This window comes from Lithobates pipiens, unplaced genomic scaffold (genome assembly GCF_037356315.1).
Source record: "Lithobates pipiens isolate NorthernLeopardFrog02 unplaced genomic scaffold, aLitPip1_a1.2 Scaffold_18, whole genome shotgun sequence".
Taxonomy (NCBI): domain Eukaryota; kingdom Metazoa; phylum Chordata; class Amphibia; order Anura; family Ranidae; genus Lithobates; species Lithobates pipiens.
The window spans coordinates 361,190,168-361,212,388 of NW_027507758.1; the positions used below are offsets into that span (position 1 = coordinate 361,190,168).

At 42.2% G+C, this 22,221-nt stretch overlaps 1 protein-coding gene across 1 annotated transcript in view; it reads right to left on the reverse strand.

Moving 5' to 3' along the window:
• Positions 1-7,832: 7,832 nt before the first annotated feature.
• The window catches only part of TPRG1 (tumor protein p63 regulated 1), a 137,298-nt gene continuing 122,909 nt past the window's right edge, over positions 7,833-22,221 (reverse strand). The window contains exons 5-6 of the mRNA XM_077487556.1: positions 18,942-19,095; positions 7,833-8,817 (exon numbers count right to left, since the gene is read on the reverse strand). Of these exons, the coding sequence (XP_077343682.1) occupies positions 8,623-8,817; positions 18,942-19,095 (349 nt within the window). The 3' untranslated portion in view covers positions 7,833-8,622. The remainder of the gene's footprint in view (positions 8,818-18,941; positions 19,096-22,221) is intronic.

The window sequence follows — 22,221 nt, forward strand, 5'->3', positions numbered from 1 at the left end:
GCATTTTTTAAAAATAGCGCACTAATTTTGGTGCAATCCAGTGCGATTTTAACCCATTTAAATGAATAGACTGAAAGTTGCACAAGAATTGCAGAACCATGTTCCTGTGCGATTCAGGCGTGAACCGGCCCTAAGATTAATTTTAATTGTATAATAATTACAATTCTATTAAGCATACTCCTTTATTTTTACTAATTTTGTAGCTGCTTTAATTCAAGAATAAGGAATAGAGTCCTGAGGAACAGCATATGGCATAAACAAAAATTGTGACAGCATGCAATTTAAATACAAATAAGGACATACAACACAGTATAAAATAATAATACTTTTAATTAATGGATAGAGTAGGTAATCTTGCCTCCTGTCAGGGTATATTTGCTGTGTTCCATTAAATAGATTTTCGTTCAATCCCTGTTCTAGAGACAAAACAGGGGAGTGGGAGAAAATCTCCTTAAATTGAGGGGCAATTTCCCTATAGACAGCTCTACAATCTATCCATATTAAAAAAAAAAAAAGGTTTGGGCTTTAGGCTCGATTCACACTAGTGAGACTCTTAAAGAGGCATGATTGCCAGTGCGACTTTCATGCAACTTAAATGTGACTTATTACACTCTATGACTTTTGCAGGAAAATTGCATCAAAGTAGTGCAGGAGACTTTTTTTTTTAAAGATGCAACAACTTTAGTTGCATAGATTGGAACAGGTGTCTTCGAAATAAATGAGTTTCAACTTGTCATGTGACTTTATGTGTCGCAAGTCACATGACAGGTCGTACTAGTGTGAATTGAGCCTTAGATACACATTAAAATACATTTGAGGGGGTAAACAAAACATACATATTTAATAGTAGACATGGACTTTCCATATATACTGTATGAGTTACAGCACTTTTGGAACCTAACTGCAAATCCTCCCAATTAAAGGGGTTGTAAACCCTCAGCGTTTTTCACCTTAATGCATTCTATGCATTAACCACTTCAGCTCCGGACCAATAAACACCTTAAGGACCAGAGGTCTTTTTGCAATTTCTCACTGCGCTGTTTTAACTGGTAATTGCGCGGTCATGCAATATTGCACCCAAACGAAATTTGCGTCCTTTTCTTCCCACAAATAGAGCTTTCTTTTGATGGTATTTGATTGCCTCTGCGATTTTTTTTTTTTGCGATATAAATGGAAAAAGAGCGAAAATTTTGAAAAAAAAAGATATTTTCTTCTTTTTGTTATAAGAAAAATCTAATAAACTAAATTTTAGTCATACATTGAGGGCAAAATTTATTCAGCCACATGTCTTTAGTAAAAAAAATGTCAATAAGCGTATATTTTTTGGTTTGCGCAAAAGTTATAGCGTCTACAAACTAGAGTACATTTTCTGGAATTTACACAGCTTTTAATTTATGACTGCCGATCTCATTTCTTGAGGTGCTAAAATGGCAGGGCAGTACAAATCCCCCCCCCAAATGACCCCATTTTGGAAAGTAGACACCCCAAGGAAATTGCTGATGGGTATGTTGAGCCCATTGAATATTTATTTTTTTGTCCTAAGGGATTGAATAATGACAAAAAAAAAAAAAAAAAAATTTTTTTACAAAAAGTTGTCACTAAATGATATATTGCTCACACATGCCATGGTTATATGTGGAATTGCACCCCAAAATATATTCCGCTACTTCTCCCGAGTATGGGGATACCACATGTGTGGGAGTTTTTGGGAGTCTAGTCGCGCACGGCACCCCGAAAACCAATCACCACCTTCAGGATTTCTAAGGGTGCAAATTTTTGATTTAACTCCTCACTACCCATCACAGTTTCGAAGGCCATAAAATGCCAAAATAGCACAAAACCCCCCAAAATGACCCCATTTTGGAAAGTAGACACCCCAAGCTATTTACTGAGAGGCATGTTGAGTCCATGGAATATTTTATATTTTGCCACAAGTTGCGGGAATATTACAAACTTTTTTTTTTTTTGCACCAAGTTGTCACTAAATGATATATTGCTCACACATGCTATGGGCATATGTGAAATGACACCCCAAAATACATTCTGCTGCTTCTCCTGAGTACGGGGATACCACATGTGTGGGACTTTTTGGGAGTCTAGTCGCGCACGGCACCCCGAAAACCAATCACCACCTTCAGGATTTCTAAGGGTGCAAATTTTTGATTTAACTCCTCACTACCTATCACAGTTTCGAAGGCCATAAAATGCCAAAATAGCACAAAACCCCCCCAAATGACCCCATTTTGGAAAGTAGACACCCCAAGCTATTTACTGAGAGGCATGTTGAGTCCATGGAATATTTTATATTTTGCCACAAGTTGCGGGAATATTACAAACTTTTTTTTTTTTGCACCAAGTTGTCACTTAATGATATATTGCTCACACATGCTATGGGCATATGTGAAATGACACCCCAAAATACATTCTGCTGCTTCTCCTGAGTACGGGGATACCACATGTGTGGGACTTTTTGGGAGTCTAGTCGCGCACGGCACCCCGAAAACCAATCACCACCTTCAGGATTTCTAAGGGTGCAAATTTTTGATTTAACTCCTCACTACCTATCACAGTTTCGAAGGCCATAAAATGCCAAAATAGCACAAAACCCCCCCAAATGACCCCATTTTGGAAAGTAGACACCCCAAGCTATTTACTGAGAGGCATGTTGAGTCCATGGAATATTTTATATTTTGCCACAAGTTGCGGGAATATTACAAACTTTTTTTTTTTTGCACCAAGTTGTCACTTAATGATATATTGCTCACACATGCTATGGGCATATGTGAAATGACACCCCAAAATACATTCTGCTGCTTCTCCTGAGTACGGGGATACCACATGTGTGGGACTTTTTGGGAGTCTAGTCGCGCACGGCACCCCGAAAACCAATCACCACCTTCAGGATTTCTAAGGGTGCAAATTTTTGATTTAACTCCTCACTACCTATCACAGTTTCGAAGGCCATAAAATGCCAAAATAGCACAAAACCCCCCCAAATGACCCCATTTTGGAAAGTAGACACCCCAAGCTATTTACTGAGAGGCATGTTGAGTCCATGGAATATTTTATATTTTGCCAAAAGTTGCGGGAATATTACAAACTTTTTTTTTTTTTGCACAAAGTTGTCACTAAATGATATATTGCTCACACATGCTATGGGCAGAAGTCAAATTACACCCCAAAATAAATTCTGCTGCTTCTCCCGAGTACGGGGATACCACATGTGGGGGACTTTTTGGGAGCCTAGCCACGTACGGGACCCCGAAAACCAAGCACTGCCTTCCGGATTTGAATATAAAATGCTACCAAAAAACCTGTTAGCGATGGCAGGGATCAGGCCTGACTCTGCGATCGCTGCAGTTATGTGTTTAGTGTTTTGTAAGTGACAGTGATCGATCGATACTGCACTTGGGTGGGCTGGGCAGAGGGGCAAAACGCAGGTGCTAGCAGGTATTTGGGCTGATCCCGCTAACAATGCGTTTTTTTGGAACGCTAAACTGCTGGGGACGCTAGTATAGATCTTATCAGATCAGATATTGATCTGTTCAGATTCTATACCACTACGGGAGGTGTATGCTTTGCGTGTGGGTGTTAGCGGTACTGGCACTAACCTAGCGCTGCCTGGGGCGACGCAGACCCTGACCCTAAAACCTAATTGATATCACCCGCCGGGTGATCAGGGGGTTAAACCTTTATTGGGTAATAAATGGTGGGTGCCCTGATGCTATAAAAAACAAACTAACCAGAGTCACCCGTAACACTTATACGGTTCAAATTTTTATTAGGTAGTATATGGGGGTCCCTGGCGCTATATAAAAACCTGACGGGGAACCTAAATAACTAACTGGCTAACCAGCGTCACCAGTGACACTTATACTGTGATCGCTGGTGAAAGGGTTAACTAGCAGCAATCAGGGGGTTAAAACCATTATTGGGTAGTATATCGGGGTACCTAGCGCTATAAAAACCTGGCGGTGAACCTAAAAAAATAACTAGCTACCTAGCGACTGTAGCGACACTAATGCAGCGATCAGAAAAACGATCGCTTAGTGACACTGGCAAAAGGGGGTGAAAGGGTTAACTAGCGGCAATCAGGGGGTTAAAACCATTATTGGGTAGTATATCGGGGTACCTAGCGATATAAAAACCTGGCGGTGAACCTAAAAAATAACTAGCTACCTAGCGACACATGCAGCGATCAGAAAAATGATTGCTTAGTGACACTGGCAAAAGGGGGTGAAAGGGTTAACTCTAGGGGCAATCAGGGGGTTAAATCTTTATTGGGGGGTGATAGGGGGCTACCCTGGACCTAACACTAACTGTCCTGACAGTTTTTACTGTCACAACTGACACTGAATGCATTGATCAGTAAAGAAATGATCAATGCAATCAGTGACACTGTGACTGGGGGGGATCGGGGGGCGAGGGTTTGTGTGCCTGTGTGTACCTACATGTCAGTGTAGTGTTGGTGCACACTTACTATTAGTCTTCTCCTCGTAGTCCGGTCAAAAAGACCGCCCCGAGGAGAATGACATCACTTCCTCCTTCCTGTGTAAACAATACACAGTGGGAGGAAGCTTCTCATTGGCCAGGAGCGATCCAGAGGGGGTGGCCGAAAACCAACGGCCATCCCCTCATCACGGAGCGCTCCTGGAGCGAACCGGACCGCCGTAACCAGCGGGAGGGGGTCCGATCGGACCCCCCACCCGCTGGAAGGCAATCACGTACATCTACGTGATTGTGCCTGCCTGTGCCATTGTGTTGACGCACATTGGCAATACGGCGGTCCTGAAGTGGTTAAGGCAAAATACCTTCTTTACTGCAGCAGCGCCCCCGAGCCCCCTTTATACTTACCTGAGCCCCATAATTTCCAGCTCTAGCTCCGGCCTGTGTCTCATGTCCAGATTGGATAGATTGATAACAGCGCAGTCATTGGCTCCCACTGCTGTCAATAAAATCCAATGATGCGGGCGCCTTGCTGGCGGAGCCGAGTCTTGCTGTCTGTGTCAACAGATGCAGCAGGACACGGGAGTGTGCCCGCACGGGTGTCCGGCTCCTCCTCTTGTCGAGTGTCCCGTAGGAGAGTGGTTCTCCAACGGGACACTGGACAAGAGGAGGAGCCAGGGGCACTGCTGAGGGACCCCAGAAGAGGAGGATCGAGGCCATTCTGTGCATAACCAACTGCACAGCGGAGGTATGTATGACATTTTTTTTTTAAAACCTGAACCTTTACAACCCCTTTAATAAAATTCTCTTTGCCCTTTGATTTTAACTACATGTGTATTCCTATAGGATCATTTAAAGCAGTGGCCTCTAAACTGTGGCCCATGGGCCAGATGCTGCCCTTTGCTTGCCTTTATCTGGCCCTTGGGGCACTATTCCTGCCACTGACACCAACAGTGGGGCACCATTCCTATCACTGACACCAAAGATGGGGCACTATTCCACTGATTTAAACAACTGGTCACTATTCCTCCCTCTGGCACCAACGATAGAGCACTATTCCTCCTCCTAATACCAAAGATGGTGCATTATTTACTCCCACTGATTTCAGCACATTATCTACTGGCCACATGCCCCCCAAAGTTTGAAGGACAGTAAACATGGCCCTTTATATAGAAAGTTTGGAGACCCCTGATTTTTGCATATTTTTGTGCGCGTAAAAAAAAAAGCGAGTTTACCATTTTTCTTTTTAGGAGCCTGAAAAGCATTGCACCCACGAACAACAGATCTCCTGCAGACTGTCAGTGTGTCTGCTCATACATAATACAGGCAGGCAGTTTCCCAGGAAGAGAACTACAAGCCAACAGCCAGAAAGGATGTCAGTAGTTGTAGTTAATTCATCCACATAGCTCTGTGAATGAATGATGTGGCCGCATGGGCGGAGCCCAAAACGGCTGCGTTCTTTTCAAAAAGTGACAGTTTATACGGGAAACTTCTCCCCATACTGCTGTCACAGGGACAGAGAGGAACGCCGAGCTGCTACAGGTGTGAAAACATGTTACACGTTCCACTATAAAAACCAGTGGCTCATGTAACATGTTCCCAAAGGTGAAATTATCCTTTGAGATGTTTCACAAGTTTGGAAGCGAATAGAATTTTCATTCCTGCTCCATACATTGGAAAGCAAAAAAAAAAATAGATGCACTTATCCAAGAGCTAATTCTGCAAGTTCAGTCTGCTGAAGTCAGACTAATAAAAAATGATACTGATAAGTTGCTATGGGTTACTGCACTTAAAAACAAAAGCTGTTTTTTGGATAAGGCTGATCTGTAATAAACCTAAGTAATTTTAGTAAAAAAGGTGGTCATAATGAAAAAAAAGTTTGCTTTCAATTATTAATTTGCACAAAAATAACAGAATCCAGCTGAATGTTGGAGTGGATAACACTTCTATCTTATTGAATGTCATAAATAACTTTAATTAATTTGTATTAAAGTGAACCAGTGAGGGTAGAAATAAGGTAGCGGTCACTGCTGGCCTGTTTTAAAGGTACAGAAACCAACCAAGCCTTTCATCCTGATGCTGGCTTCAATGCCTAGTTGGCTACTGACCTAAAATAAGCATGTACCAGAGTGAAGTACGAATGGCAAGACTAATCAAGGTTATTGGCTCACTAGGTAGCAAGGCCAGTGATCGCCTTAGCTCTTCATGCCTGGGACTTTAATTTCTTGCCGACCAGCCACCGCAGTTTTACTGCAGCAGAATGGCATGGCTGGGCTACATTACCTTACATTGCTTCGCCTTTTGGCCACTAGGGGTGCGCACGCAGCGTGTGCCCGACCCTGATGCGAGTGCACAGTGGGCGTGATGACCACCTGGCTCCCGCGTTTGCTTGTGACAGAGCGAGAACCGGGATCTGTGTGTGTAAACACACAGATCTCAATTCTTTCAGGGGAGAGGAGACTGATCGTGTGTTCATACTATGCAAGAACACCGATCTCTCTCATGGGAGAGGAGAAGGATTGTGTGTTCCTGCTAAGTAGGAGCAACGATTGGTCTCCTCCTCTAGTCAGCCACATTCCCCCACAGTTAGAAACACACATAGGGAACACAGTTAACCCCCTGAGCGCCCCCTAGTGTTAACCCCTTCCCTGCCAGTGACATTTACACAGTAATCAGTGCATTTATAGAGCACTGATAGCTGTATAATTGTCAGTGGTTTCAAAAATGTGTCAAAAGTGTCTGCCATGTCGCAGTCCTGATAAAAATCACAAATTTTACCATAAAAATGCCATAGATCTATCCCCTATTTTGTAGACGCTATAAAACTTTTGCCCAGACCAAATATTATATGCTTATTGTGTTTTTTTTTACCAAAAATATGTAGAAAAATACATATCAGCCTAAATTGAGGAAAACAATTGTTGGTATATTTATTATAGCAAAAAGTAAAAGTGTTTCTTTCAAACTTGTCACTCTTCTTTTGTTTATAGCTCAAAAAATAAAAACCGCAGAGGCGATCAAATACCACCAAAAAAAAAGCTCTATTTGTGGGAGAAAAGCATGTCAATTTTGTTTGGGTACAGCATCGCACAACCGCGCAATTGTTAGTTAAATCAATGCAGTGCCGAATAGCAAAAAATGGCCTGGTCATTGAGCAGCCAAATCTTGGGGGGCTGAAGCGGTTAATGGTAAAACTAGGTGAGTGACAATTCTATGTATTGTGACCCAATGGCCACCTGAAAAACGAAAGGTTCGCCCCAGAGAGAAACGGAATGGAGTACGTGCTGTATAATTGAAAAAAAAAAATGATATAAAATAATGTTATTTGGCAATAAGTATTGACTATACTCATACATCAATATTGACAAAAAAAAATGAAACAAGGATACCAAGTAAATAGAAATCTTTAATTTTGACTGACATATGTTTATTAACATTAATAGGAACTGTAGGTATAAAATATACATTTCATACAAAGCATACTTCAATGTGTAATGGGCAGCAACCCAGGTCAACTAGTTAGAATTCTTCTTTCACCAAAAGTACTACAGCAAGCAGCATACCGATTGGTCGTGTGCACATCAGGTTTGCCCTATGCACTGCTTCTTTCAATGAGCTTACATGCATTATTGTTTGGTCATTCTATGCACTTATATATCACTAATACAGATGCTGATTACAGATACAGGTGTAAGTGCAAACATACATGAATAAAATACATGCAAAGCATTAGAGGCCAATTCCTCAAACAGTTCAATGGATTTTTTTTTTTACACTCCTGTATACATTGCAGTAGTTATAGTTTATTCCATCTGAAGTTTAAATGGAACCTGTCCGGATAGAAATATGGAATTTGCCTATTTGGCAAGCTCCAGTATTACTCTCCTTGTTCACTACCTAGTGATTCAATGTCCCAAACCCAATATACATCTGATTAGATCTCCCAAAATGCATATCTTTTTGGGTAAACAAGTAATGAAATATGTATTTTGTGCCTTCAAAAATAAGTCAGCAATGGTGGCTTCCATATTTTTATTCTGACAGGTTCACTTAAAACACAAAAATTAAATTAGGTATTATGTTTAATAAAATAATAATAAACAAAAAAAAAAAAAACAGGAAGCAGAGAGAACATTTCTGATGTATGAAAAAAATATACATTTATACTAAATGTACTTAAAAACCAACACTGCCTCTCGCAAGTGAATAACCAAGCTTGTTGCGATTTCCAATGAAGGATGTCAAGCCAACATATGTCTCAATTAAAAGAGGCTGGTTTAGAACGAGGGCTCCATTGGCTCGGCCTGGCACGGGATTTATCTTGTGTGCTTCTTGCACAGCTTTGATTAGATGATCGGTAAAGCTAGACAGCTACAAAGAAAAAAAAATAGAAATAGTCATTACAAATCTCAATACTGAAATATCATATGCGCCACAAAACTAAACTAAGCGTTTTCACAACAGAAGTCACATTCCCTAAATGTACACAATTTTTTGTGTGTTTTTCATTTATATTTAGTGTATTCCTACTGTACCGTCTTGTCCTGAAGAAGCGGCCTTGTGCCGTGAAACACACTAGGGGTTATTCACTAAGGCTGGAGAGTGTAAAATCCGGTGCAGCTCTGCATAGAAACCAGGTAGCTTCCAAGTTTTATTGCCAAAGCGGATTAAACAAGCTGAAATTAGAAACTGATTGGAACCTGCACCAGATTCTGCGTGCTCCAGTTTTAGTACATTTACCCCAATGACTTATATGAAAAGGGGTTATCTAGCTTATTGCTTCAGTGTATAATAATCTGTGAGGACTCATTTATTATGACTATACATGTCCTATCCATCTTTGACGGTTATATGTATGATCGTTTTATATACTTTGATACTATTCTATGTTTTAATATTGATCCAATTTTTCCAGGTACATAGAGAGACTAAACAGTGTCATTATATCTTAATAAACATCAATGTTTATTCACAACACATCTAAAAAGATCAATCACTGTAATGCCGGCCTCTGTAATTACTCTTAGAAATGGAGAGCAATATACATTTCTCATCTGGCAAGGAGAGAAAGATGCAAAGTGTAAACAAGTGTGCGCAAATAAATAAATGAAAACTTTAAAAAACAAAAAAAATAAAAAAATCAAAGTTTGATCTAGGTCAGTGTTAAGGTCAGGATCAAAGGTCAAGGCCAGTATACTTTAGGTAGGATATATATATATATATAAAAAAGTAAATTAGTAGCAGTATCAGTCACACTGGAGGCGTTTTTCAGGCGCTAAAGGGCTAAAAATAGCGCCGGTTAAGCGTCTGAAAAATGGCTCCCCTGCAGCCCCAGTGTGAACACATGAGTGTTTTCACACTGGGGTGGTACGCTTGCAGGATGTTAGAAAAAGTCCTGCAAGCAGCATCTTTGGAGCGGTTTAGGAGCGGTGTATACAATATTTGCCAAAATACAGGCCCCGCCGTCTACGGTGCATGCCCCGTAGACAGCGGCGCACAGGCGCACTGAGTGTGCCTCTGTCAACAGTGATATGCCGCGATTGGCGGCTCCTGTGCGCATGCGCGGGAGTGACGTCATTGCGGCTTCGTCGAATGACAGCGGCGGAGCAGCGAGACCCACAGAGAAGATGGATGCTCCGGACTACAGGGGACAGCGGTGACTTCGCTGGCTCCTGTGTCAGGTAAATGACACATAATTGACTACTATGCGATGCATAGTAGTCCATTATGCTTTACCTTTGCAGGGAATCAAAGAGGAAGTAAACTCATCAGGGTTTACTTCCTCTTTAATGGCCAGGAAAGCACCCAACCAGGCCGATCTGTTTTTCTAATCGGCTGCATTGGAGTCCAGAGGAGAGCTTTGGGATCTAATGCGCCAGACAGATGGGGAACAGATCTGGATCCCATCCGTCGGTTTTTAGTGGATAGGATCAGATCAGATTTTGGGGGGTGTACATCCACCGCTCCCATAGAGGGTAATGAATTGTCCGGTCGGGTCCCCCTGAAAAACTGAAAGGCAGAACGATTAGTGCACCTGTGTGAAAGGGGCCTAGTCTTTCATTCAGAAAGGAGAGGGACAGGCCTAGCGGTGCGTAATTGCCAGGCCCGCCGGCTGAACCTGGAAAAGCCGGTGGGCCTTTCAATGAGGTCATTGCATGGTAGCACATAACAAAATGACGTCTGATGACAAGAGGATCCAAGCAGAACAATGCTGGGTGGATGGTCATCTGGACCATGCAGAAAATTCCACCCGGTATGCATTGGTTAAAAAAAAAAAAAAAAGACAAAGAAAAAACAAAACAACAAAAATAAAACGGGGGGTGGTAGGGGGAGGGCGAAGGTCCATTTTAAGGCGAGCATGTGCCTACAAGGTTTGGTGAACATCGTACTCAATGTTACAACAGATTATTTTGCACAACAAAAGTGGAAGATAATTTTTTATATGGCTTGTATGACATTAACTGATTTATGTGGGTAATTCATTGCACATTTACCCTTTTTTGTATTTACAGGAATATTATTTAGTGGACTTTGTAGCAAGCACCAAATCCTCAAAAAAAAGGGGGGGGGGGGATCTCGGTGTCCAATGATGTACTCAAAGAAAAGGATTTTACAGGTAAGTATGACGTAAAAATCCTATTTTATTTTTCATGCATCATGGGACACAGTCAGGCTAATATTCATTACCTGCTGGGATGCCCCAGAGCAATAGCCTTGAGGGGAGGGAGACACCCTGCCAAATAGCCATCAGAACTTATACGGCAGCCCACAATAGACTCCTCGGCTGCTCGAAGATCTTGATACAATTTTGTGAACATATGCACTGAAGACCAGGTAGCAGCCTTAGAAATCTGAGCCACAGATACCTGATGGTGAAAACCCCAGGAGGTTCCTACACCCCTGGTAGAAAGAGCTCTCATCCTACAGGGATGGGCTTTATGTTTCAGACCGTAGGCCTGAATGACCAATTGAAGGACCCAATTGGCAATGGTAGCTTTGAAAGCTGCCTGCCCCTTCTTGGGTCCTTTTGGTAAAAAAAATAAAAATAATCTAGAAAAATAAACCTTGGCTGTCCAGACAAAGTCCAAAGAATGCAGTCATCTCTCTTCTGCTGAACAACGCTGGGAGAAAAAAGAAGGCAAAATAATGTCCTGAGTTAAATGAAAGGCCGACACCACTTTTGGAAAAAAGGATGGAACAGGTCATAAACACGACTCGGTCGTGGTGAAGGATCAACTATGGTTCCCTGCCAACTCCGACACCCATCTAGCCGAGGTGATAGCTATCAGGAAGGCTAGCTTGCGTGACAGCAAGTCTAACGGAATTTCCTTAATAGGTTCAAATGGTTGTTTTTGTAACACAGACAGCACCAAGGACACATAGGGGACCTAATGGGGGAAGCAAGTGAGTTACCCCTTGTATAAAGGTTCGAAACAGTGAATGGGAGGCTAAAGACCTTTGGAAGAATAATGATAGGTCTGAAACCTGACCTCTGATTGTACTCAAAGCCAATTTGATTTCCACAGCTGACTGTAGAAAAGAGAGAATTCTCCCAATCACACAGTGGTGTAGTGGTTAGCACTCTCACCTAGCAGTAAGAAGGGTCGCTGGTTCAAATCCCAACCAGGACACCACCTGCCTGAAGTTTGCATGTTCTCCCTATGTCTGCGTGGGTTTCCTCCAGGCACTCTGGTTTCCTCCCACAATCCAAAGACAGGCAGGTAGGCTAATTGGCTTCTGTCCAAAATTAGCCCTAGTATATAAATGGGGACCTTGAATTGTGGCTCCTTGAGGGTAGGGACCGATGACAGTGTGCAATGTACAGGGATAGGGACAATTGTAAACACTCACTCAGGTTGGACTGGTGTCTTTATTCAACCATACTAACTATGAAACTATATTTCCAAGGATGCAATTTTCTGGCTTCACATCAAGCAATATAATCTTCCAGACCTTATGATAAATCTTCCTAGTGACAGCTTTTTTTTTGTAAATTGGGGTAGAATATAGGACCTTCAGACAGTAGATCTGGGCATCCATGGCCCATCTATTGTCAGTCTCAATCTCTGGGAATCAAGGCCTTCTGGACCAGGCTGGTGCCACCAGAATGACTGGAACCCCCTCTCTATGAATCCTGCTCAATAAATATGGAAGGAGAGAGATTGGAGGGAAAGCATAAACCAGGGAGTACTGGCTTCATGGAACTATCAGAGCATCTGCTCCAATTGCCAGTGGATCTCTTGTTCGAGACACACAACTGCTGTAGCTTGTTGAACCTGGATGCCAGTAGGTCGACCTCTGGCCACCCCCAATGTTGGCGAAGTAGAGAACTCTTCCTTATGGAAACCTTTTGTCCAAGTGATCACCGAATAAACATTCCCCATGAAACGGGAAACCTGCCAATAACTTTTTACAAGGAAGCTCGGCTGACCAGTTCTTAAGCCATAAAAGTATGCACATATAAACAGACAAGAGACCCAGATGAGAAACCTGCTGTATTGAATCCTTTAAAGCATCAGCAGCAAAACACACAGTGCTCGAGGAATATCTGTCATACTTTCAGGCATATCATCCTCCTGGTTAGGCCTCTTCAGCCGTTTGACCTGATTCTTTACGGACTGGCAAATACCAATTGCTGCAACAGCTGGCTGAATAACTGAACTGGTCAAAGAAAAGGAAGCCTTTAATAATAACTCCAATTTCTTGTCAACAGGGTCTTTCAAGCCCTGCTCATTATCTACTGGACAAGTTAAGTTCTTGTTTAAGGAAGAGGCTGCTGCATCTACGACTGGCATGCTCCATTTTTTAACAAACTTTTCATCTATGGGCTATAAAAGGGAAAACCTTTTAGGAGGCAAAAAAGTCCTGTCAGAATGTTCCCAATAAGCATACACTGCCTGTTCCAACAGGGGGTGTAGAGGGAACTTCTGTGCGACCTGAAAAGGTCTCAGAGATCTCAGAGGACCAGGGGGACTCAGTCATCTCTGCAAGAAGCACCTTAAAGGCAGAACTAACCATTTTGGTCAGAGTCAAGATCAAAAGCCTCTGCGACAGAGACAGACATCGAGTGGATATCTTCTTGTCCAGATTGCTCTGAGGCAGACTCATCTCCTGGGCACGCCACTGAATCCTGAGCATTAAGCTCTTCCCCATCGTTAACCCATTCCTGTTCCAGACTAGGAGACTCCGGGGAGGGGGGATCTGTCACGCTTCCTTCCACCCTGCGGGATGGAGGCAACCATGCCAGCAATCCTGTGCTCTAACCCCGCTAGGGCTAAGGACAGTTCATCCTTACCGATAAAGGGTGAAGCAGCAGTGTTGACTGTAGGCACAGCGGCTCATATTGCCTGGGAGCCTCTGGTCCTTCTGGGGATGCAACAAGGCTAATCAGGAAATTCTGATGACATAGGTGTGCCCTTCCCTATGGTGTTAGTCCCACTCCTCTTTTTGGAAGACATTCAATGCCGCAAACAAAGAGTACTTGGGTGTAGTTATCAAACACCTCAGAAGGCAGACCCTTTAATAGGGTTCACCTAGCCCCTATGGAACAATCTTGCTAAGCACCTTTAGCCTGCCAAGCAACACCTGGTGACCTAAATAAGCTGGATGTGCGCCAAAACGTTCTATGCGTGCGTGTACATGCATGTGCGTGGTCCCGGCGAGCGGGGGCGTGGCCACCAAGAAAACAAACTGCTGAGCCCAGCGGTGATCTTTTACTAACACACGTGTGCCATGGCGAACCAAGGCGAAATGACGCACCATCATGCGCCATCGTACAGGTAAAAAACAGCCAGACACAAGCAAAAAAGTACACTTTGCAAACATCCACAACTAGCCCAGAACTCCCCCGTATTGTCACCGCACACAGGTTTCCAGCCTTTAGCTGGCTTGACTGATTGTTACAATCACTGGGACACCCCACAATAATAAAATAAAGGGGTTTCACCTACCCATCCAAGAGCAGGGTCACTTAGAAAACTATGGGCCCAATATTCACCCTTCACAGCGGGTTCCTGTCACTTGGACCTTAAAGGATTGGGTACCCTTTCATGTTTAGGATCCACTCCCTTGGACCTGTACAGCACCCTGCAGGAAATGCCTTAGCACTGTAGTGTCCAGGATTTCTACTCCGCAGGGTCCAGTGCCCGGAGGCCACATTACAGGGAAAACCTTGCAAGATCTTGATTCTTCTTTGCAAGGCTCGGGTACCATTTATCTAAGTATAAAAGCCTGTGTCAAATGGATGCGATCGGTCAATCCCTTGATTAATTTTTGGAACCGTTTGTGGGACTAGAGATCTGGAGCTCAGAGAGCTCAAACAAACTGTGCCATCCACCTTGTAGACACCGGTATAAAAATGTAAGTACTTCCCGTATGGGAGGGGTTATGTAGGGGATCACTTCCTGTCTGAAGACCTTTGGTCTCCCAGTGTCCATTCATCTAATGATGTATAACCCAGCAGGTAATGAATATTAGCCTGAGTCTGTGTCCCATGATGTATGAAAAAGAAAAAAAAAAAAACCACAATACACTATATCAATGTTCTGCTCATCGCCATATGAGCATCCTGATCACCACCATACGCCATATCAGTGCCCCGATCGCCGCCATATGCCATAACAGTGCCCTGATCACCGCCATACCAGTTCCCTGATCACCGCCATACCTCATATTAGCGTTCTGATTAGCCCACATGTCATACTAGCATCCTGATCGCCGCCATACCCTATACTAGTGTTCTGATCATCCCCTATAACATACCAGCATCCTGATCATTTCCATACCCCATACCAGTGTCCTGGTCACTGCCATTACCCATACCAGCATCTTGATCACTGCCACACCTCATACAAAAACATACTGATCACTGCCACACCCCATACTAGTGTCCTGATCACTGCCTTACGTCATACCAGAATTTTATGGTCTCAACTGATCAATTTTCAGATATATATCTCTTAGTTTGTAGACTTTATAACTTTCATACAGACTTATATATACTGTTCTGGATTATTTTTACCCACAAAATGTAGCAGAATACATTTTGGCATAATTTTATGAAGAAAGGTTATTTGCAAAGTTTTATAACAAAAAACAAGCAAAAAATAAAGTTTTTGTCAAAATTTTTGGTCTTTTTTCATCAATATAGGAGAAAAAAAAACTCCAGTGGTGATTAAATACCACCAAAAAAAGCTAAATTTGTGTAATTTTTTTTTTTAAAACATTTCATATGGGTACAGTGTTGCATGACTGTGCAATTGTCATTCAAAGTGCAACAGTGCTGAAAGCTGAAAATTGCCCTGGACTGGAAGGGGGTGAAAGGGTCTGGACTTGAAGTTGTTAAAGAACAAAAGACAGAAATACAAGTTTCAGTAAAGCCCTAAAAACCCAGCCATCAGTTGTTATATCTTTATATTCACTTTTTATAATAATCTATATATGCAGGTTTATACAATACAAATACAAATGCAAATACAACAGAAAACATTATGCAAAGTGACAAGAAAAGCTGCTTTATTTTGTACAGGATATAATTGAATAAAATACATCAGTATGAAAGTAGCGAATATATACCCAGACATTGTTACATTATTTGCCAAGAGAGCTGCAAGCTACTACTGCAATGTTGCACACACCTGGGTTCTAATATTTCCTTATTGTGTTGTCTGTACATCTGTCTTCTCTTTGCGCTCTACCTATATTAATTTTGTAAGTGACAATGTTCTAATACATACTGTATTAAAAAATATTTAATATTATATCGAACATAAATCTGGTTCTCAGTACATGATGCTAAACTATCTGAAAATACCTATACACAGAGTTTCAAGCCCTCATTAAATGCTGATGAAAAAAGAATGGCACAGGATGCCCTCTAGTGGCAATAATAGTGCATACATTTTCCAGATTAGTTTATTTTAACTGGGTACACTCCACTGCAATGTGTTGAAATAAATGAAATCTGTTGACAAGGTTGAAACGATGGCCATCTCTGTTATAATAAAATTCATCCAACCGGAACAGACCTGATTCACAGCTATGTGCTGGTTTCTATTTGTACATGTTCCAGAGTTCATGTTTCAGGAAAAATGCCTTCCTCCTACAGGCTGCAGAGGTTGTACAGCTTTACAGCCCACATATCTGAATTCCTCAGAACTCGTGTCATAGGAGTAGCAAAGCCATCTACAATGTACATGACCTCATCAGAAGCAGCTATGTAGATCTTCCTTACAACTACCTACACAATAAAAATGAATTTACTGTGCTTTTTATCAACCCACAATTTACTAGACACGAGGAATACCCCTCTAATATACTTTAACACATGTTTCATGCCCATACATTTGATTTAAATTTTTTTTACAGATATTTAACAGATATGCCACACATATCATCAAGAAACTTGAACTTGCAGTGGTGGTTTACATGGTCAGACTACAGCTTTAGCTTTTATTTGCTCCCTTTTGGTCAACTAAATATACAATTGAAAGTGTTTTATCTGTTTTGTAAGTGCAAGAAAACCCTGCAGATTTTGGCATTGTCTATTCTGTGTTCTTTGTTATCCTTCAGACAAGGCAGGGTTGAAATCACGTGCTTAAAGCGGAGGTCCACCCTAAAGTGGACCTTCCGCTCATCGGAACCCTCCCCCCCTCCGGCGCCACAATTGGCACCTTTCAGGGGGGAGGGGGGTGCAGATACCTGTACAGTACAGGTATCTGCACCCACTTCCGGGATAGCTCTCTGTGGAAAGGGGCGTAGATTACGCCCCTTTCCGCAAGTGCCCGCCCCTTTCCGCAAGTGCCCTGCTGCCTGCTGGGAAACACACAGATCCCAGAGGCAGCGGGGACCGTCCTTATTGCGCAGCGCAACTCGCGCATGCGCAGTAGGGAACCGGGAAATGAAGCCGAAAGGCTCCATTTCCTGATTCCCATACCCAAGATGGCGGCGGCAGGACCTGAGAGACGATCTAGAGATCGGCTTCGGGTGCCGACATCGCAGGCGCGCTGGACAGGTAAGTGTCACTATTTTAAAAGTCAGCAGCTGCAGTATTTGTAGCTGCTGGCTTTTAAAAAAAAAAAAAAAACGCGGAGTCCCGGCGGACTCCCGCTTTAAGTATGAGATAGGTTGCCATGTCAAAGAGGAAGTTCGAAACACGCAATATTTCTGGCACAGCAATGACTATTTTTCTTTAATTGAAGTGAGGGAAATCTGCATGTATACTAGAGATGTATTAAATATTTTTTTTCGGTCTTAGCCTTGCAAGACTTTAATGCCGCGTACACACGATCAGAATTTTGGTCAGAAAAAGCTCTGATGGTTTTCCCGATGAGATTTTGCTCAAGCTGTCCTGCATACACACGGTCACACCAAATTCCGTCCGTCAAGAACGCGGTGACGTACAACGCGTACGACGGGACTAGAAAAAGGAGGTTCAATACCCAGTAGCCCATAGCTTCCATCTCGTAGTTGAATCTGAGCATGCGTCGGAATTGCATACACACGATCGGAATTTCTGATAGAACGTTTTTCCGTACAAAAAAATTGAGAACATGCTCTTTAATTCTGATCGTGTGTACGCGGCATAACTATCTCAAAGAGTAATTTGTTTGCAGGTCTGTAGATATTACACTGCCCTAGCATTTGACATGTATGTCACATACAAACTCTTAAATACATACTGTTATGTCAATACATACATTGGCTACAACCACTGAGCTGAAAAATTGGAAGCCTACAAAAGTAAGAGGCGATTGCTGAATACTTAGCTACAGCCATAAGACTCCTAATGAGCCCTGGAGTCCTTCCTTCCTTTTTTGCCACATGTCCCACTGGGGAAGGAGAGGGGCTGTCTATTTCACTTTTGGTCCTGTAGGCACATGAAGAATTAAGGAGGAAATCCTCTCTTATACAGTTGTCACCATTGTTCCACTAAGACTTGGAAGATTTTACCTTCCTGTTTTGGTGACAATGGTCACCAAGACAAATTGAGGTGGTTAATCTCCCTAGTGGAGGCACAGAAAGTTGACAGGTGTTTTGTAAAAAGTCCACACCTAAGCCCTCACCTCCATTGCTAAATGCTCTCCAGGGATGTATCTACACATCTCGCAATAGCAAGGAAAAGACAAAAGGTGTCTGATGTACAAATCGTGTCCGATAGCCTAGCTGTCTCTTCTCTGTGCCATGCAATTTGTGGTGCCCATTGGGGAAAAATAAATTTCAGTTGGCAAAAATAAAGTTTTTTGTCCACAACTAGTGCACGAGTGAGTGGTTTATGATCTGAATGGTTTAAATGTGGCAGCAGTTAATGAACAGCAGTTACTCTACCTCTCCTAGACACTGGCCCATGAGTTATTGCACCTTGGCCCACACACTTAATGGGAACGTATGATTTAAAATTAAAGTACTGCCCCAAAGGCTGCAGTCCAAGGCTGAGCTGAACTGTATAGTTATCTGTAAGATGCTGCTGATTTTACAATTTGGTGACATTCACTTACCTGACAAATCAAAGTAAATTGCTCAGAGTAGTTCTTCAGTGGGTGATCAATGAAAGTAGTATATGGTATATCACTGGATACAGGATTCCATCGGGAGAAAAAGGGAATTTCACGCAGTTTGTCCCAATGGATGCGAAGACCTTCTCCTTCTCTCCTGCAAGAAAATATCACTGGCTTTTAAAATTGTTGAAGAAAATATACAAAACTGATGATGAAGTGCAAAAAAGCAGTGACTTAAATATGTTTATGCAGAATCTTTCTGTAAATTACCCAAATGTGTCTAGGCAAAGCCTTGTACCTATCCATACCCCCCCCCCCCCCCCTTTGTTCAGACAAGGTGACGATACAAAATTGTAGTGCATAATGCAGATATAGTAAGATTTAGTTATACGGTGGGTTTTGTCATTGGTAATTATATCAATCTCGCTCTGTAAAATTGCAGTACACAGTAGAAAAATATATCACGCATTATTTCCACCATGTAAGGCTGGGTTCATACTGCATCCAATTTGCATGATAGGCAAGTGTGGCTGGCTCTCAATGGAGCCGGTTCACACATGTCCTGAGCGGCCACGGTCCAGATTAAGAAAAGGGTCAGGTGCGTGTTTAGGTCTGGTTCAGGTGTGAATTAAGGCAACAATTCAGACCTGAATCAGACCTGAACTGGTGAACAGACACACACTGGATCCCAGGCATGAACAGGCGGCAAGGTTGCCAACCCCCAGTAAATTTACTGACAGTTTGTAAAAATCAATGAACAATCATGCTGTGTTGACTTTTTAAGTGTAAATCAAACAAATTACTTTGTTATAGCCATTTTCAGTGTTTCCATATCAGGCTTATACTGTTCAAATATTTGCTGTGTTAGTTTTCAATAGGAGTTCTGTTATCTCTCAGGTTGCCAGTAAAAAATGTGCTCTGCCAGTAAATTGTCCATGTTTTGTCAGTAAAAAACGCTGTGGGAGGTTGGAAACCCTGACCGGTTGGCCACACGTATGTGAACCCGGCCTTAATGTTTTACAATTAGACCATTTCTATGCATTAGCACTGGGCTCCATGTACTAAAGTTTATGTGCCAAGAACTTTTTTTTTCTCCCTTGCTGCCAATAATCAGTTTTAAAGAGTCCCTTTGAATGACAGTTGGAACCTGAAAGTCTGATCAGAGTGGTGGCAGTAAAAAGAGGGCACTTATTTGATATGATTGTCTGATACATGAGGCCCTTTGACTCAAATTAGGATAACTTACTAAATATGAGTCATACTGAGAATCTGCTTATTAGATAGCAATGTTGCATGGCCAATTGCTGCTTTGTGTGTTTGCCTGGACTGACTCAACAAGCTTTTCTATTGCAGGACATTTTCAAATTCTGACACCACCAAGTAAATTCTTTTTCTAAAATCTAAACAATGAAAAGATGGAGATTTTATAAATATTTTAAAGACTGTGTTGATATAAATTATAATATACAAAAAATAAGGTCACACAGCTAAATATTTTGGGGTGGTTTCAAGTGGAAACAGTTCTTTATTGTCCTTCTGTGCAAAGTGTATGATACACTAAAATAGGATAAAAAAAAATATTTATACACACACATATAACACAAAAAGGAATACGATACTGAAATAATTACAAAAATGACAAAAATTATTACCCAGCGTGCAGACATGACATCCCTCTACACATCAATATCTCATCCAATGGGTCTGTCTGCAGTCCCTAAAGCCTAAACATGTTTTACCTTAATGCACTCCTTGCAGGTAAAGAATGTTTAGGCATCAGCATCCCCCCCCCCCCTCATACCCCACCCCTCCTTTTTTCTTTTACAGCAGTGTGCACGTCTGAAGCTTTTCTCTCCCTTCACTTTTGGGTGTGACTGGCTTTGCTGTGACACCGAGAGCCATTGGCTCACAGTGCTGACAAATCAAAGACAGTGACGAGGAAGTGGGGTCAAGTCCTGCTGTCTGTGTCAATGGATGCAGCAGAAGGGCTCAGGAGCAAGCACACACAAAAGTGTCTCTATGAGAAGTTGCTTCCTGTGGGGGGCACTGGACAGGGAGGATGCAGGGGACCCAAGAAGAGGAGGTTTGCGGCTGCTCTGTGCAACTCCATTGAACAGGGCAGGCAAGTATAGACATGTTTATTATTTTTTACCTTTACACAATCTCCTTAACCAGCTTATGCACTACCATCAAGCTAGCTTTTACACAGAGATAGACCAATTCATCTTACACCAAAAATATTAGTGTTTTTTGGAAACAGTTTACCCCTAAATCCTTCGCACTACTATGGGGGCAAGTTTTGCTTTAGTTACTGTATGCCAATAAGTTTATGGAATGAATATGGGATATAGGTTGACTTTTGTATTTGGGTGAATAACTCCTTTGCCAGACACTTGTTCTGCTATGGGCATTATACTGATGTGCACATCACCTAGCAGGGAAATGAGGATCTTATGTATGATTTTGGTAGTTTTTGTAATAATCATTTGGTATCAAATTCAACTCTGTATGGATATCTGCTGTAAAACATCCATTCTGAGCAGTTCTGCAGGTCAAAAAGGAAATTCACCATATCATTTATTAAAATTATCTACACCTTACTACACCCTCCTTAGATGAAACTGAAACCTCTGCTCCTCTCTCATTTAGAGTTGGCTGCCTTATCATTCTCTTGAGTTTTGTCTCAGAAGTACTGTTTTTAAATATACAGTATCTCACAAAAGTGAGTACACCCCTCACATTTTTGTAAATATTTTAGTCTATCTTTTCATGTACCAACACTGAAGAAATTACACTTTGCTACAATGTAAAGTAGTGAGTGTACAGCTTGTATAACCGTGTCAATTTTCTGTCCCCTCAAAATGACTCAACACAAAGCCATTAATGTCTAAACCGCTGGCAACAAAAGTGAGTACACCCCCTAAGTAAAAAATGTCCAAATTGGGCCCAAAGTGTCAATATTTTGTGTAGCCACCATTATGTTCCAGCACTGCTTTAACTCTCTTGGGCATGGAGTTCACCAGAGCTTCACAGGTTGCCACTGGAGTCCTCTTCCACTCCTTCACGATGACATCACAAAGCTGGTGGATGTTAGAGACCTTGTGCTCCTCCACCTTCCATTTAAGGATGCCTCACAGATGCTCAATAGGGTTTAGGTCTGGAGACATGCTTAGCCAGTCCATCACCTTTACTTCAGCTTCTTTAGCAAGGCAGTTGTCTCGGATGTGTGGGGTCGTTATGTTGGAATATTGCCCTACGGCCCAGTCTCCGAAGGGAGGGG